General features: G+C 43.3%; 1 protein-coding gene across 2 annotated transcripts in view; it reads right to left on the bottom strand.

The window, feature by feature from the left end:
- Positions 1 to 15,832, bottom strand: part of LOC135496126 (E3 ubiquitin-protein ligase rnf213-alpha-like) — a 64,105-nt gene continuing 48,273 nt past the window's right edge. The window contains exons 57-78 of one of the 2 annotated variants that reach the window (XM_064785266.1): positions 15,666 to 15,774; positions 15,309 to 15,409; positions 15,017 to 15,196; positions 14,311 to 14,677; positions 13,479 to 13,991; positions 12,996 to 13,109; positions 12,312 to 12,365; positions 11,747 to 12,073; positions 8,738 to 8,835; positions 8,064 to 8,214; positions 7,419 to 7,590; positions 6,836 to 6,930; positions 6,370 to 6,427; positions 5,903 to 6,096; positions 5,398 to 5,536; positions 5,021 to 5,104; positions 4,538 to 4,718; positions 3,919 to 4,210; positions 3,369 to 3,560; positions 2,808 to 2,897; positions 2,171 to 2,361; positions 1 to 1,899 (exon numbers count right to left, since the gene is read on the bottom strand). In XM_064785266.1, coding sequence (XP_064641336.1) covers positions 1,734 to 1,899; positions 2,171 to 2,361; positions 2,808 to 2,897; positions 3,369 to 3,560; positions 3,919 to 4,210; positions 4,538 to 4,718; positions 5,021 to 5,104; positions 5,398 to 5,536; positions 5,903 to 6,096; positions 6,370 to 6,427; positions 6,836 to 6,930; positions 7,419 to 7,590; positions 8,064 to 8,214; positions 8,738 to 8,835; positions 11,747 to 12,073; positions 12,312 to 12,365; positions 12,996 to 13,109; positions 13,479 to 13,991; positions 14,311 to 14,677; positions 15,017 to 15,196; positions 15,309 to 15,409; positions 15,666 to 15,774 — 3,868 coding nt within the window. In that variant the 3' untranslated portion in view covers positions 1 to 1,733. Of the gene's footprint in view, positions 1,900 to 2,170; positions 2,362 to 2,807; positions 2,898 to 3,368; positions 3,561 to 3,918; positions 4,211 to 4,537; positions 4,719 to 5,020; positions 5,105 to 5,397; positions 5,537 to 5,902; positions 6,097 to 6,369; positions 6,428 to 6,835; positions 6,931 to 7,418; positions 7,591 to 8,063; positions 8,215 to 8,584; positions 8,683 to 8,737; positions 8,836 to 11,746; positions 12,074 to 12,311; positions 12,366 to 12,995; positions 13,110 to 13,478; positions 13,992 to 14,310; positions 14,678 to 15,016; positions 15,197 to 15,308; positions 15,410 to 15,665; positions 15,775 to 15,832 lie in introns of both variants that reach the window. The other variant, XM_064785264.1, reaches the window with a different exon arrangement.

Here is a 15,832-nt window from a genome sequence, read left to right as displayed (position 1 = left end):
ATTTTTCTTCTTCTCAGCAATATGGCTTTTTTGACCCTCAAAATGAATTATATTTATGTTCTATTTACATCTGTTTCAATTCTTATGAGTATCTTCTGGAGGTACACCAATCAACATTTTTCTTCTTCTCAGCAATATGGCTTTTTTGACCCTCAAAATGAATTATATTTATGTTCTATTTACATCTGTTTCAATTCTTATGAGTATCTTCTGGAGGTACACCAATCAACATTTTTCTTCTTCTCAGCAATATGGCTTTTTTGACCCTCAAAATGAATTATATTTATGTTCTATTTACATCTGTTTCAATTCTTATCAGTATCTTCTGGAGGTACACCAATCAACATTTTTTGCAACTTGACCATCAAATGCAAAAATAACCAAAATTGCACAAACACAGCCACTGGGTTTATCCCAAATCCTGGCCAATATCCCTCCACTGAAAAACCCGAATAATTTGTGAAAACATTGCTGCCCCGCAATTTTTTTAAATGGCGGAAAACAACCAAACAGTCCCGGCCTAAAGTAGCACCTCTCAATTTGAATCACATTAGGCCGTGTCAATATCTATGAGCACCAGGACCAAATGACGAAAATGCAAATCCGTGTGAAGTCGGAGATAAGTTGCATGATCATTCTAGTCAGTCCTATATTCAGGAGATCACATTATCATCTTCCTATTGTATACCTGTGTGATTATACAGCTGTTAAGATGAACACATATTATATCAGATGATAATGATCATATAAGAGAAAATAATTCAAAGCAGCAACTTCACAGCACTTGCATTGAGCACATTGACATCTTCCTATTGTATACATGTGTGATTATACAGCTGCTAAGATGAACACATATTATATCAGATGATAATGATCATATAAGAGAAAATAATTCAAAAAGTTCACAGCACATTGAGTACATTGACTGAAATACAAGCTTGTAAGTGCAAGCAAAACAATAACATCAGCCAACTGTGACCTAGAAGAATAGAGTACAACATAGTGTCAGACTCAATCAAAAATACACGATCACACAAACAGAGTTAAGTTCAGCATAATGAGGGAACACAAAAAAAGTCCTCCACCAATCACAATCAAATTCATTTGACACAGAACGACTTCTTATACATGAGAAATTCTAATGATGCTGTCTGGAATATTATATTTGAGAACGTGCCAAAAATCTGGCAGTACAAACTGCTCAATCAAGGCCCAATTAGTGGCTGAACAGGTCAGGACTGAGTAGTTTGTTCTAACATGTAAGCAATCATTTTCTCACAGTCTATAAGTACATGAAAACAAAAAGCATGGCAATATGGCATTTTTTTCCAACAGTTTATAATTTTGGATACTATAACACTTTGGCACTCAAGAGACTAAGCTGAGAAGTTCGTGAAGTAGACCTCTCTCCAACAATCTGAGAGGGGTCAAAGTCAAGTACTGTATTGTTAGTGTCAAAGGCACTGTATTCATTGACAGTTTGAACAATTGAAATTGCCAAGTTTCACCTCCAAAATAAAAAATTCAACATCTAACACTGAACTATCACTTGACTTTGACCTCACCCGTTCCATCAGCTAAGCATTTTCTCAACTTTCACAGGATTGATATCTATCAATCACATCAATTGGATACTTTCCATAATGATCCAATATCTCTTTTTGTTCCTGTGTGATTCTGAGTGCAACACTCGAATTAAGTCAATGGATTTAGAATGCAATGAAGGAACGAATCTAATGTCGTCTCTTTTTTTCTTCCTTGAGCTGCACCTTGATGGCCTCCGTCCAGACGGCCACAGCATGTTTGACCTTGACCTCTTTGGGGAAGACGCCGTTCGTCAGTGCCAGAATCTCTGTGCGGTCTTTCGAGCTGATGTATTCGGTCATCACATCGGCAAGGCTGAAAAGGAACACACGTATCACTCAGTTAGAATTTCACCATTACTGACCTTCGTCACCCTCCACAGCAAAACTAGTCACAGCCTAGGAGACAGCTGGTACCCCTTCTACAGCCTCATTTTGAGGATCATTGACAAAGAGGAATAGATATTTCTCAAAGCACTGATAAGTTTTTGCTGAATAACCTTGTTGGTAAAATGAAGAACATCACCTTCTCGGGGATTCCCAACAGAAAAACCTACATCAGAGCCTGCACAATTGTCGATACTCACATGTACTCGGTATTGTCCTGGAAATCTTCATCATTGGGTGTTCGTTGGAGGTTGATGTTAAGTAGAATGCACTCGTAGAGTTCCGACACAAACCTGTCAATGTTCAGGTGCTGCAAGGCTTGTTCGATGTCGAAGGGGGCCTCGCCTTCTAATGGTTCATGATACTCCTCGGAGACGTCTTCAAATGCATCCTGGGAAAATGGAATAAACAAGATTACGCGGTGCCCAGAAGCAAGGTGGAGAGCAGTTTCAATGTTTCGTAAACCTACGAAACAACTTAATTTGGCAGAGAATTTCAGGCAACTTCTGTGTGGATGTGTTTTAGGGTAGCCAGTCTCAGTAACAATTTGAACTCTGGTTGCACTTCAGGATATCAGGGTCCAGATTGTTCCAGTTAGGATGCACAGACAGAGAAATGACTGCAATTCTTCGGCATCCAAAAGTCTTAAAACAGTTAATTTTGGACAGATGCTACTCTTTTTGCAGTAACAATGATCAAACTTTTGTACATTGGAGGTCAAGAATACCCTCCTTGTATGCACAGTTGGTATAAACCAGGAAGTAAAGACCGAATGTGGGTGAAACAGCTGGCTAAGGAGTGTTTTGATGGGCAACATTCTAACAAATGGTGCCTTACCTGGTTGAAGTACTTGAGCTGTTTGGATCGCTCCATGGTGAGTAAGAGCCACAAGGACTGGACATGCATCAGTGAACAATGCTGCTGGATCTGTAATGGAGGAGATTGGTAGAATATGACCGATTGATAAGGAAGGCTTCGGTTGGGTGTAGTAGTTAGACGAATCTGCTGGGGGTGAAGTCGCACCGTGCCAATTCAGCGCTCATTGACAAGGTCGGTTTTCAAACCCGAAAACAACAAAGGAGGCAAAATTACGATTGCGAAACCATAAGACTTGCAGCTTGTGCTATTGGCTAGTGGTCAAGAGGTCCCCAGTTTGAGCCTCACAGTCGGTGTGAGGTGCTAGGCAGGTCCTTTTGTCTTATTTTCCTTTCCTGAATCGCGTGTTTATGTAAATAGGTACCAGTCAGAAATGCTCAGGTGCCAGTCCCGCTACTGATTTAACAGCTGCGGTCTGCTGAAAACTTTCAGGATACACCGAGGGAAAGTTTCAAGTCAGATCTTTTTTAACTTTAAACTTTATTTGAAGACTTCTGAAAACAAGAGCAAGGTTAAACAGACCTGCGGTGAGAGAATCTCCTTGTCCATTTCAAGCGTATTGTGCATGAAGGTGACAAGCTTAGTTTCAGGTTCGCGCCTAATGTCGCGTAGCCAGGCGATCGTGATGTCCAGGCTGGCGATCGTTTCACAGAGATCTTGGTAGACACGGTTCTCTAGCAGAATCTCCGCCTTGACTGCATGACTCATTGGCTCCTGAAAATATTTGGAAAGATGTTATTGGGAAGGTGATTTGATGGGTTGTTATGGAGAACATCATATTGAAAGGTTTTGAAATAGGCAAAAGGTTTAAACTGGCAAGAATGTGGAGAGCCTCAGCCTGCTGCAAACTGTCCAGATGCCTTTAGTTTATACAGAACTTCAGATAGATATCAACCTTGACTATACTTCTGACAGGCAAAGCTTGACTAACCAACCACTGAGAATACAGAGACTTTACACAAGGCCTCATGGCACATCCATCGAAAGGAAGTTTCCTGTGATCAGAGCAGAGAGGAATTTTGGAGGTCTGGTTCATTAGCAGAGCCAACCATGAATCCGAGACATCTCTTACCTGGCTTATGTTGTCTCTCAACGCACCAAATATGACCATCGCATTTCGATACTCGGTCTGGAACACCATGGGTGCCACATCGAACACAAGCTTGGGCTTGCCACGTAGCAGTCTCTCCTCCAGCTCGCGCTCCAGGCGAACGAAGTCGTAACTGATGACAGTGCCCTTGCCGACCTCGAGGGAGTAGTTACAGTGAGCGAGGACCATGGGGAGGAGGTCCTTCTCAGGGTCGTAGTAGATCAGGTGAGCGGCTGTAGCTTCTGTCACACCAAACTTGGGGAGCTCTCTGGAGCTGGAATGAGAAGATTGCATTGGTATAGATTCCTTGCATCTGATACACTCCCCATCAGTTTCAGCATGATGCTCTCGACATTTAAACTAAAGGATCTCCAAGCAGAACTACATTTACTAACAAAAGAAAAGTCAAAAGAAAGGTTTCGGCCCCACCGATGATGCGGCAGGTTGGTTAGCTGCCAATTGAATATAGGGAACAGACTGCCTCCTCACCAGGGGCCTGGCATTATTGATCTGAGTTTGGAAGTAAAGAGTGCTTCATAAGCCTATTCTGTCTGGCCCAATAAACAAACTTCAACTTTACTTTGTCCATGTTTTAACTTACTCTTTGTTTCTGTGTCGACAATACGCCATGATGAAGTCGTTCTGTCTCCTGGTGAGGTACTCGACCAGCATCATGGAGCACAGACCCAGGCCCCTGGAGCTTGGAATCAGCATGGCGATGGGGGTGTTGGGGATGACCGTCATTTTACACATCTCTTCAGGGAGGGTGTAGCCACTTGCGCCTGAAAGAGAAGAAATGGTTAAACTTTTGAGTGATGAAAAGGGGTGTAATCTCTCTGGGGGGGGGCAATATCACACTTTTTGAATTTTTAAGGCCAACATCATGGTCAAAAGCACGTTTTTGTTTGACTTCTGGGGGGACCTTTTTTCCTCGAACAATGCCTCAAAATCTGACGGTTTTCTCTGAACAGTTTTATGGTGTCTGTGATAGTGGTCCATTTGATAGGGAATGGAATACTTGTAATCATTGGATTGGTCATTATCACAAACTGACCATGTACCAGTAATCAGATATAGCACTTACTGTAATCGACAAGCTTATCTTTGACATTCTTCCAAACATCGGTGAAGACGTCCACGAGACGTTGCCATTCCCCTCGCTGTTGTACTGCAACGGATTAGAGTAACCTTGTTAAGAAATCTGTTTTGAAACACAACTGGCCGAGTCAGTTCAAGTACAGTGCTTAACTTAGGTCAGTGGACCCTCCCCACGAGGACACCACTCTTAGCAGTACACTGTCTTCTTAGGGACAGTGATTTTGGTCCGAAATGGATCCACTCTGTGTGATTTGACCTCAGCTCTGTTATCAGGACACCTCTCTATTAAGGACAGCACTTGTCAGAAAATTGAAATATGTTTTAATTTTATCAAAGTTTCTCAAGTAGAAAAATATGACTTACGAGTGAGTGAGTGGAGCAGTTCCTTGATCGATGTGGTCCTGGCCTCAGCCTGGGTGATACGACGCTGGTAATGCTGGATTAACAGCTGCTGGAGCCGGATGATGTCAGGTAACCGTGACAACAGACGCAGGTGGGGTTCCTTGAAGAAAAAGATTCGCAAATAATCATTTTCATCCGAGTCAAGTTTAAACAATCCACTGAACAAAATCATTCGGCCAAAGAACTGATGGACAGAAACCTTACACCCAAAACCCGCACTTATAGATATCAGCATTGAGCAGGCCCAGCCTTCTCAGGTGTTGATTGATGCGGAAATGTCCAAGACTCAGTCAGAAAATGGCCACATCCGTTTCCCTCTCCAGTCTGCTGGTATCGTCTGCCTTGGTTGTACCCATTATTACTTGCCACCACTGGGTGTAAGTTTTCCTCTTGAATCTTTCATTGAAACAGAAAAGTTACTTTGACCTCTTGAGTCAAACTGCATGAATCTTGAGCCGATATTTACCTCACGAATGAACAGCTTCAGGGTCTCAGCAGGGCATTTATCGCCCGCATGCTCATTCATCAGTTGTGTCAGGTGCTCCACCGTGACACGGCTGCGGAACTGCCACATCAGATGACAGTCATGGATCTGGCTGATATCAACCTGGTCCCCGAGGCTGATTACCTCGTGTACGATCTTGATCAGCGGGTTGTTACCTGAAATGGGGTTGAACAGCTCTCAATCAAAGTGTTACCTAGTTGTAGGAACATTTCTTCCGACAGTAAAGTTACAATGCAAAATCAGCCAAGTCAACACCTCCAGCCATAATATGTAACACTGTGCTAATATGCACTCCCACCCAAAAATAAACACAGGGAAGAAAAGGGCTCCACAAAGTGGTTATTTTAGAGCCTTACAACACCTCATCCATGCCGTATAGTGTTCTTCCGAAGAAGAAATGCCTTCAAAGAATGACTAGGACTACTCACTCAAACGATCGTCATTCACCAGCGCGGCGTTTGCTCTGTTCAGGATGGCATCTAAATCCTGAAAATGAAGCCATACTGAAAATTATAGGATCTTATACATATACACTTCATGTGACAAGTTTGGAATAAACTGCCACTGGTGGGCACTTAGGGAATAGAAACGAGTTAAAGTTTTGGTCCAGAAAGGGCAGGGGGGCAGCAGTTGGCACAAAGAACCCCCCCCTCCCCCAACCTTGATGAAGAACTTGGTGAAATCTTTTACGAATAAAGTTTTAAGGATAGACCTTGGAAACCATCTCCAAACTGGCCAAGAATTGGATGGCGGGCCTGAGTGGATGCCTTGGTGCTGTTTTTTTCGGTACTGAGGAGTCCTTAGTAAGTAAGTTAGGACTGTCACTGATCTTCCACACCTCACGCATCTAGACTAGAGAGACCTCCCTCTGCCCTCGTATCACGACTCACTTACATTTAGAAGTGGGTTGACATAGGCCTCGGTGAAAGCTTTCTCCCAGGCAGCACGTGCCTCTTTAGTGGTAAGATCAGCATTGACGTGCGCATCACCTACAAGAAGAAAACCAATTCAGAACAACTTCTGCGTAATTTTTGCAAACATGAACCCAAATGGAACTATAAAAGCCCCAATTTGCTTCCTTCAGCTCTCCCAGTTGTGCAGCATTGCTGTGGGAAACTAAACGGCCGACCTCTGGTGTGTCTTTGATATTTTCGATATTACGGCAGTCATGATGTCAACATAAACGGCACTGACCTCACTCCCTGGCGAAGTTTGGCCACTTCATCGCAACACAGGTCCGTATGGAAATAAGAGATTTGAAAGCTGCCAATGACAACACAGAATTTTCAGGTCTGTAGGAGTGAAATTCGGTTGTAACCTTAACCTCAGCCTCAACCCTGATCATCTCAAATAGTGTTTTTTTTGCCAGACTTCTTATCAGGGGGATGTTCCATAAACCTTATTGAAGTTATCTCTCCTACCCAGGACTTAACCCTAGATGCAAGAGGTGTCAATTAAAAACTCCTCCAACACTAACTGTTCTTATTCTCCATGAATGTTTCAATCAGGATGGTCACGAGCGTCAGACAGTCGTCGGGGGACTTGTTGATGGCTCGGCCCAGGACTTGGATGTCGTGGCGGATGTGATCAAGGAGGAATCTTCGCACCTGGTCAGCTGGGATTGGTGGCTGGATGAGTGCAGTAACACCCTGTAGTGAAGATGCGATCGAAAATTTGGTGCCGAGAGCAACAACTTCAACATCCTGTCAATTATCCTGTTTGTTGTGTGTAATACTGACAAAATCGTAAGCGAATTAAAAAATTGGAAAATTTGGTGCCGATGGAAATAAATCTGGCAAAATATTTGCCATTTATTAAGTGTTCCTAACACAATCTGGCAATTCTACCATCTTGTCATTCTTATGCTAGTATTTGATTTGACAAGGGGGTGGGGCATCGGGAGCAAGCCCCCTCCCCCAATATTTGGGAAAGTATTCTGAATTTAACCAGTAATTTTGGTAAATGCACCATAAATACCCTCTGGGTACCCGCTTTTCTCAACGGTGCTCTCCCTTTCTCCGATTCCTTGATTCACCCAATTCCACCCAGGTTCAAGGCATCACGTAGTTCATAAAACGAAATAAACACCAAGTATCTATAAAATATAGTCCAAACATCTCACCGGCAGGTCACTCTCGATCCCAATGTGCATGGAGAGATGCAGCAGCAGACGGACGATAGTCGTGGCAGCTGGAGACATGCTTCTCTCCGGGATGGGGGTGAGGTTCTTCATATCAGCGACGTTAAGGACATAACCCTTCTGGGTGTTGTCCCTGAAATATTCAAAGCGTCAGTTTGAGATGGACGTTTGCAAAGTCATATCATTACGTATCAATTTGAGTTTTTTGTGGATAATTGCAAACCAAATATGTCATTGAAGTACCATATTATGCATCTACTTAGCATTTGAAAGTGATTCTCTTTTCTAGTATGTCTTCCTTGATTCGAGGTTGGACTTCTCAGAAATGGTCCAGATTCTCCAAAGTACAAGTGAGAACCAACGCAAATCCTCTGAAAAGTTTGAGGCTGTGACTTCAAATGACATAGTATCACCGACGTGCATATTATTGCAGTTGACGTCACTCCCAATGAATATTTTGGGTGATAATATGTCATCATTACTCATTCTGGTTGATACTATACCTATGATCCATTCTAGCGTTGCCTTCTCTCAGTTGGTAATCAATGCCACCGATATCCGAACCACACTGACATTTTCCTTGTTTAACTGGGTGACCACACTATGAAAAAGATGGAAGCAAACGAGTTAAGAAGCGGACTTGTCTCATAGCTTACCTATGATCCAGTTTGACATTGCCGGCTGACAGATGGTGTCCTTGACCTCCAATATCTGACCCACACCAGCATCGACCGGTATAATACGGACGACCACACTGTCAAAATGAAACGGCCAGGGGCCATTGTGCTCACCGTATACATCTTTTAGTAGGCAGGATCATGCTTAGTTTAGAGGTGAATATGGTGAACACAATCAGGCATGAAGACTTTTTTTAGATGTGTATTGATGTCAAGTAATAAGACAGGGCAGTATATATAAGTTTATGATCCAACCAATAATTGTCTATGACATCAACAAGATCAATATCGTGTGATTGCTAAGAGTCCCTGCAATAAAAAATTCATCGAAAAAAAGTCATTAATAAGCGAGATATTGCACGTCCTACTTTTTCAGTTTTGACCCCCTGGTGGCCAAATCAAGAATCAGATCAGGCCAAAATTCGGTGTCAGAGATTATCTGATGTAGGGGGTTACATGTACCAACTTTCAAGTTCATAGCTTCAGCAGTTAAGAAACGTGCCATAGTTACACTCTAATAGCCAATTTACGCCATTTGACCTCTGTGACCTAGAAAAGGAGGTCAAATCCAAAAATCGTAGGACATGTGGTGTCCCGCAGGGAAGCTCTCTGGGCCCAGTCCTTTTTCTGTTTTACCTATCACGTCTGTACCATCTGTTGGCTCTACATGCCCCTGGATTTCATGGTTACTCTGACGATAACCAGCTGTACATGTCATTCAGACCAGTCACAGTCGAAAATGTGCAGGGGGCTGTGGAGACAGTGGTTCGGTGCATACGCGATGCGCGCGCATGGTTTATTGACAACCATCTCTGCATAAATGACACTAAGACAGAATGCATGTTGATTGGCTCCAGGCAGCAGCTTGGGAAGGTGAGCATTGACGGAGTCAGGGTGGGGAACTCGACAGTTAGCACCAGTACGTCAGTCAGAAATCTGGGTGTCTTTTTTGACGAACACATGTCGATGAAAACTCATGTCAGTAAAGTCTGCTCTAGAGCTTTCTTTGGCCTCTACAAGATTCGTCAGATTCGCGGGTTTCTGACTGTCGGCACCACCAAAACCCTGGTGCATGCGTTTGTTACATCTCACTTGGACTACTGCAATGCTCTCCTCTACGGCATCACGGAACAGCAGTATGGTAGGTTGCAGCGTGTTTTGAATGCTGCAGCCAGGGTTACATGCTTGATCCCCAAGTTTGACCGTATCAGTCCGGTTCTGATGCGGCTCCATTGGCTGCCTGTCAAGGCAAGGGTTGAGTTTAAGATACTCTTGCTCACCTACAAGGCAGTCCATGGAGCGGCACCGGCTTACCTGACTGATGTGGTACAACGCCGACGTGGGTCAGCCTATTCCCTCAGGGCTGATGCCGCTTTCCTTCTACAGGAGCCACGCACCAAGTGCATACGTTTTGGTGACAGATCCTTCTACAAGGCGGCGCCACTCCTATGGAATGGGCTGCCCACACACATTAGACTTGCGGAGTCAAAGGCAGCTTTTGGAACGATGATAAAAGCACACCTTTTTCCAGTGTATTTCAAAGGCGCCTGAGAGTTGGTGAAATTTTTCACCAAATTTGGGCGCTTTAGAAATGTCATATTTGATTGATTGATTGATTGATCCTTGCTAGAAGTCCCTGCCATAAAAATTTTATCGAAAACAATTCACTCAAATAAGCAAGATATTGCACTTCTTCCTTTTTCCATTATGGCCCCCTGGTGGCCGAATAAAGAATCAGATCAGGCCAAAATTCGGCATCAAAGGTTATCTGATGTAGGGGGTTATATGCACCAAGTTTCAAGTTCATAGCTTTACTGGTTAAGAAACGTGCCATAGTTTACACTCTAACGGCCAATTCACGCCATATGACCTCTGTGACCTTGAAAAGTAGGTCAAATTGAAAACCCGTAAAACATGTGATGTATTCTTCCTAAGAGTACCTACCATAAAAATTTTATCGAAAACAAGTCACTTATAAGCGAGATATCACACTTTTTAGATATCCACTTTTGGCCCCCTGGTGGCAAAGTTGAGAATCAGATCAAACTGAAATTCAGCACCAGAGGCTATGTGATATAGGGGGTTATATGTACTAAGTTTCAAGTTCATAGCTTTAGTGGTTAAGAAACGTGCCATAGTTTACACTCTATCGGCCAATTTATGCCATATGACCTCTGTGAACTTGAAAAGTAGGTCAAATTAAAAATCCGTATGATATAAGATGTATATTTGCTACAAGACAAGTTTCATCGAAAACAAGTCACTAATAAGCGAGATATCACACTTTTTAGATATCGACATTTGGCCCCCTGGTGGCCAAGTTGAGAATCAGATCGGACTGAAATTCAGTGTCAGAGGTCACCTGACCTAGGGGGTGCTGTGTACAAAGTTTCAAGTTCATAGCCCTAGCGGTTAAGAAACGTGCCACTGTTTTTGAAATAGGATACGACGACGGACGACGGAAGACCGACGACGGACGACGGACGACGGTCGACGGACGACGACGGACACTGCGGTATTACATAGACTCCCCTACGGTGAGCCAAAAATCAAAGAAAAGACATTTTCATCCCAAGCACCATCTTTAACTGAATATTTTTCATGCAAATTTGCGTATAACTTTACAAGCTTGAGGGTTTTTTGGCAGAAAAAAGCTTTTTTTTGAGCAGATGTTTATAACTAACATGTTGTAATTCGCAACGACACTGAACAACAATCACCATTTTGGTAAAAAGGTTAATATTGTAAAGCCAGAAATATCTGTGGCAACTTTGATGGCACAGTAGTGCAAAATGTGTACTCCACATTTTCAACAGAAAGGCTTCTGGTTTTCAGCTCTCAAATAGTTATAAACCACTTGAGACAGAACACTTGTACAGTACTAAGTACTGTATAAGAACATACATTTCATTTCATTTACTGCTGCGACAAAAAATTCTGCAGACCTTAAATTTAGCATTTACAGTAGCTTCTACACATATTACTTACATTTCCAATGACGTACGGGTGACCTCGACTACAGGAGTAGAAGACAGGATTTTCATCGCCACCACCTCTCGTGGCCGCAAGCAGAGCCGCACGAGTTTCCTCCAGATGATCATGAGGCATCACCGGCAGAAACGCATCTTTCATCCTCCCGGCCTGGGAGGCCATGACCTTGAAGGGCTTGAGGAGGGGTGTCTCCTTCAAGGACTGCATGACCAGAGTCGTCTGCACCAAGAGATCCCACACATCCTTTGTCATTTTGTCGGCTTCCACTGGTTCAGGGCCTATTTTGTTTGATTTGACCTTTTCGAGGGTATCAACCACTGCTTGCTGGAAAGTGAGAGGGAAAAATCACAAAATGGTACCCAAGACTCGAAATTACCTATCCTTTTTCTGACTTTTAAAGATGAAAACCAACTGATTTTTACTTCTTTTTTGGGGGAAGTTTATAGAAAAGCATGCTGATTTAAGACATATCAACACAAATTAAGACTAAGAAGGTGTCTGATGACATGACGACTTTGATGGAGTGAGGCTGGGCATTCCCCGATGTTGGAAGAAGACATACCTTGTTGTTTATGAATGCCTGGTTCATACACACATTCTGCATGTTGTCGATGGTCTGAGACAAAGAAAAGGAGAAATGATAACTCAAACATCATCCTTTATTGATGCAAACATTAAGAAATTGCCCAATATCATGCGAGATATATTCACCAAATGATCTGCTAAACTTCTAGAGCCATTCTTATTCAAACCTTTAAAGTTACAATACATAACCAATCTTTTGTAGGAACCTGATACCAGGCTTGGTAACATCGAATAACATTAACATTAGTTCGAGCAAAGCCTCACCCATCTTGTCAGCAAAACCTCACCCATCTTGTCAACAAAACCTCACCCATCTTGTCAGCAAAACCTCACCCATCTTGTCAGCAAAACCTCACCCATCTTGTCAGCAAAACCTCACCCATCTTGTCAGCAAAACCGTACCCATCTTGTCAGCAAAACCGTACCCATCTTGTCAGCAAAACCTCACCCATCTTGTCAGCAAAACCTCACCCATCTTGTCAGCAAAACCTCACCCATCTTGTCAGCAAAACCTCACCCATCTTGTCAGCAAACCTCACCCATCTTGTCAGCAAAACCTCACCCATCTTGTCAGCAAAACCTCACCCATCTTGTCAGCAAAACCTCACCCATCTTGTCAGCAAAACCTCACCCACCTGAAAAAACCCTGTAAAAGACATACCTGATCTGTAATTCTTTGGGCAACATTCGGTTCAAACAAGTTGCGCGTGTAGACCTCACGATGCAGGGCCAACAGACAGGAGACCTCCTTAACCTGCTTGTTGCCATTCAATCCCTGTAACAACCGAAATTCAAGAAACAATGCAAAAGAAGAAGTAGAGGTTTAGCTTTAACAACCAACTAACCACATTTACTCAAAAGTAGGTAATAATAATATCAATATCAATAATGATATTGAGTTCCTATACAGTGCTTCTCCATGTTTCCCTGTTCAAAGCGCTTTTGGGATATCATATTATTACTCGCTCTCCACAGAAATCAATCAGGGGTTTCAAGGAGCAACCAGAAGATGCTCTTTTGAAGTCGACCAGTAGGGGAACCAAGTAGCAACTCGACCGGTAGTCGAACCAAGGGTAATTTTCACTTCTGACGTTTCTGCAAGAGACCTTCTTAAAGTATTCTAATGAGAAGAAGAACAACGTACTTGACATTTCCCCCTAAAATCCTCAACTGAGCCCCCTAAAATGACAGCAGCCACCTCGTCACGTATGGTCTTGTACTGTGCACCAAACAGGATGAACCTATCAACCCCGTTATCATCTCTGCCCCGAGCTTCATCGGGCATCACCCAGGCCAGATGGCGGAGCTGCGAGACGGTGTCCAAGCTCTCCATCCCATAATTTCTGCAGAGCTGCTTCACGAGAAACAACCTCGGCCACTTTGAATTGCTTGATTCCGAGAGTCGCTTGGCCACATCCCACAGTCGTCTGGCAGCGTGCACGTCATGATTCTCCTCTTTCAATATATGAATCCTGTTCATCATTTTGGCAGCCACGCTCATTCCGAATCTGGTCTTGGCGATTGCTTCGACCTTTCTAATGTCGAGGGCATTGGTGCCAATGTCTTTTTCAGCCGCTTCCATGCATCTTGTGGCAAACTCGACCCTGGTCTTCAAGGCATTCCCAGGCTGCAAGCCACAGTGGCTGTGATAAGAATCCTGAAATCAGGCAAAAATGTAAATATAATGAAGTTTGCACTTTCACAAGACAAGGTGAAGAATGAAAATTGAAGCCTTATGCGCCCACTGCCCTCTAGGCACGAAGAGGACTAAGTAAGTAAGTATTCTCCTGTTGATGAAGTTCTACTTGGAAATTAACGAAAAAGGGAAGAAGAATGACTACCCTACTGGGAAATGTACAGAGCTTCTCCGGCCTAAGAGGAGGAATACACTTACCAAGTAACCAAGTAAGTAACACGACCTTCAACAACCGAGCAATGAATACAAATTTCACCGAGATTATGATAAACAGACTCACCTCGAAGCAGCGAGCACAGAGGAGAGACAACTCGACGATATGTCCCGGATCTTTCAGGAGACCCTGAGAACGCTTAAAGAAGTACTGGAGGTGATCGCAGACGTCATTCGAGCTGTATCGGAGTAAGAGCTGTAACAGGAGCGATCGAAGCACGGGGGTTGGGTCAATGCACTCGCCGTAAACAGTCAACTCCTTTGTATGTGAACGCATCCCGACACGTTTGGGCTCGTGGATGACGTATGACATGAGGATTTTGATGACTTCCTGGGTTGGCGGTTGGTCTTCGGCAAAACACAGCTGGGAGACAAGGTCCATGAAGAACTCGTTGCAGGCGCAGATATATCGGTTGTAGGATTCGTCAGCCTTCCTGAAAAGTTTGAGAGAAACACTGCAAAGGTAAATTTGGGAAGCCAAACATTGCTGTGTTTAGCGTCTGCTGAGTTCTATAGTACGTCTGCAAGGTTTTATGATTGAGTACTTGGAGGGCAAAATAACGCCAGTGAGATCAGTATGATAGAGCTCGGCTTTTTAACTTTGAGGGCAGGGAACCAAGGAGAGCGGCCTAAACCCTGAAAGCATTCCGGCCGAAAATCACCAAGCCAATGATATTATCAATAAGCACAAGACGAATAGTAGAAACGCTCAATGGAAGTCAATCTTGTTACAAAACCAGGCAAACATAAGATTAACCTAGGTGTCAACCTACCTATTTGCCCCTCTCTCAGGAGCTACGAAGTCTTCAGGTATAACTGCCTTACATCTGAGGCATTCCCTTTGGTCAACATCGATTTGGTCCTGTAAGCATGTTCGACAGATGTCGTGTTTGCAGGGGAGTATCATAGGGTCCTTCATTGGCTCTTCACATGCGATACATTTTGAGTTGATCCTGGAGGAAAAAGGACGGAAGGAATATGAGGCAACTAACGACAAAATGAATGCTAGTTAAAGAGAAAATATTCCATAAAACGAGCACAAGACATTTCGTTTAAGAGACATACTTGTAGATTTTCTTGACTGCGTTGAACTTGCAGGATCTCAAGAACGTAGCTACCTTCGTCAGTGACTTTGGCGTACGGAAGTTCACCTCTTCTCTGAGGAACTGAAATATTGAAATATAAACTAGTCACCAGAAAGTCAAATTAGAATGCTGTGAAATGGAGACTGTGAAATAATCATCAAATTTCAAATACCGATAAACTTCATGCATCTACACAATGATATTTCAAATTCTGGACCAGACCTGTGCATGAGTGGAAATAATCGCTGGTAGTGTGAAATTCAATTTAAACACTGTTGCTGCAAAAGTGGCACAAATACATTTCCAAACTGCAAATGTTAAGGTGAATGAAGCTTACGATCCAGAGTGGCCTGATGGAATCGACACGCCCCTCCTCTTCCTTGATGTGGGGAGGACAGACGTGGTCTATGAACAGCTGAATCACGCAAATACGCATCCATAAAGGCCTACAGAGGAAAAGACAAAATTCGGATCATTAATTTCAGAATGGCGGACTGGTAAATA

Source organism: Lineus longissimus, chromosome 11 (genome assembly GCF_910592395.1).
Source record: "Lineus longissimus chromosome 11, tnLinLong1.2, whole genome shotgun sequence".
Taxonomy (NCBI): Eukaryota; Metazoa; Nemertea; class Pilidiophora; order Heteronemertea; family Lineidae; genus Lineus; species Lineus longissimus.
This window is presented reverse-complemented; position numbering and strand designations above follow the sequence as displayed.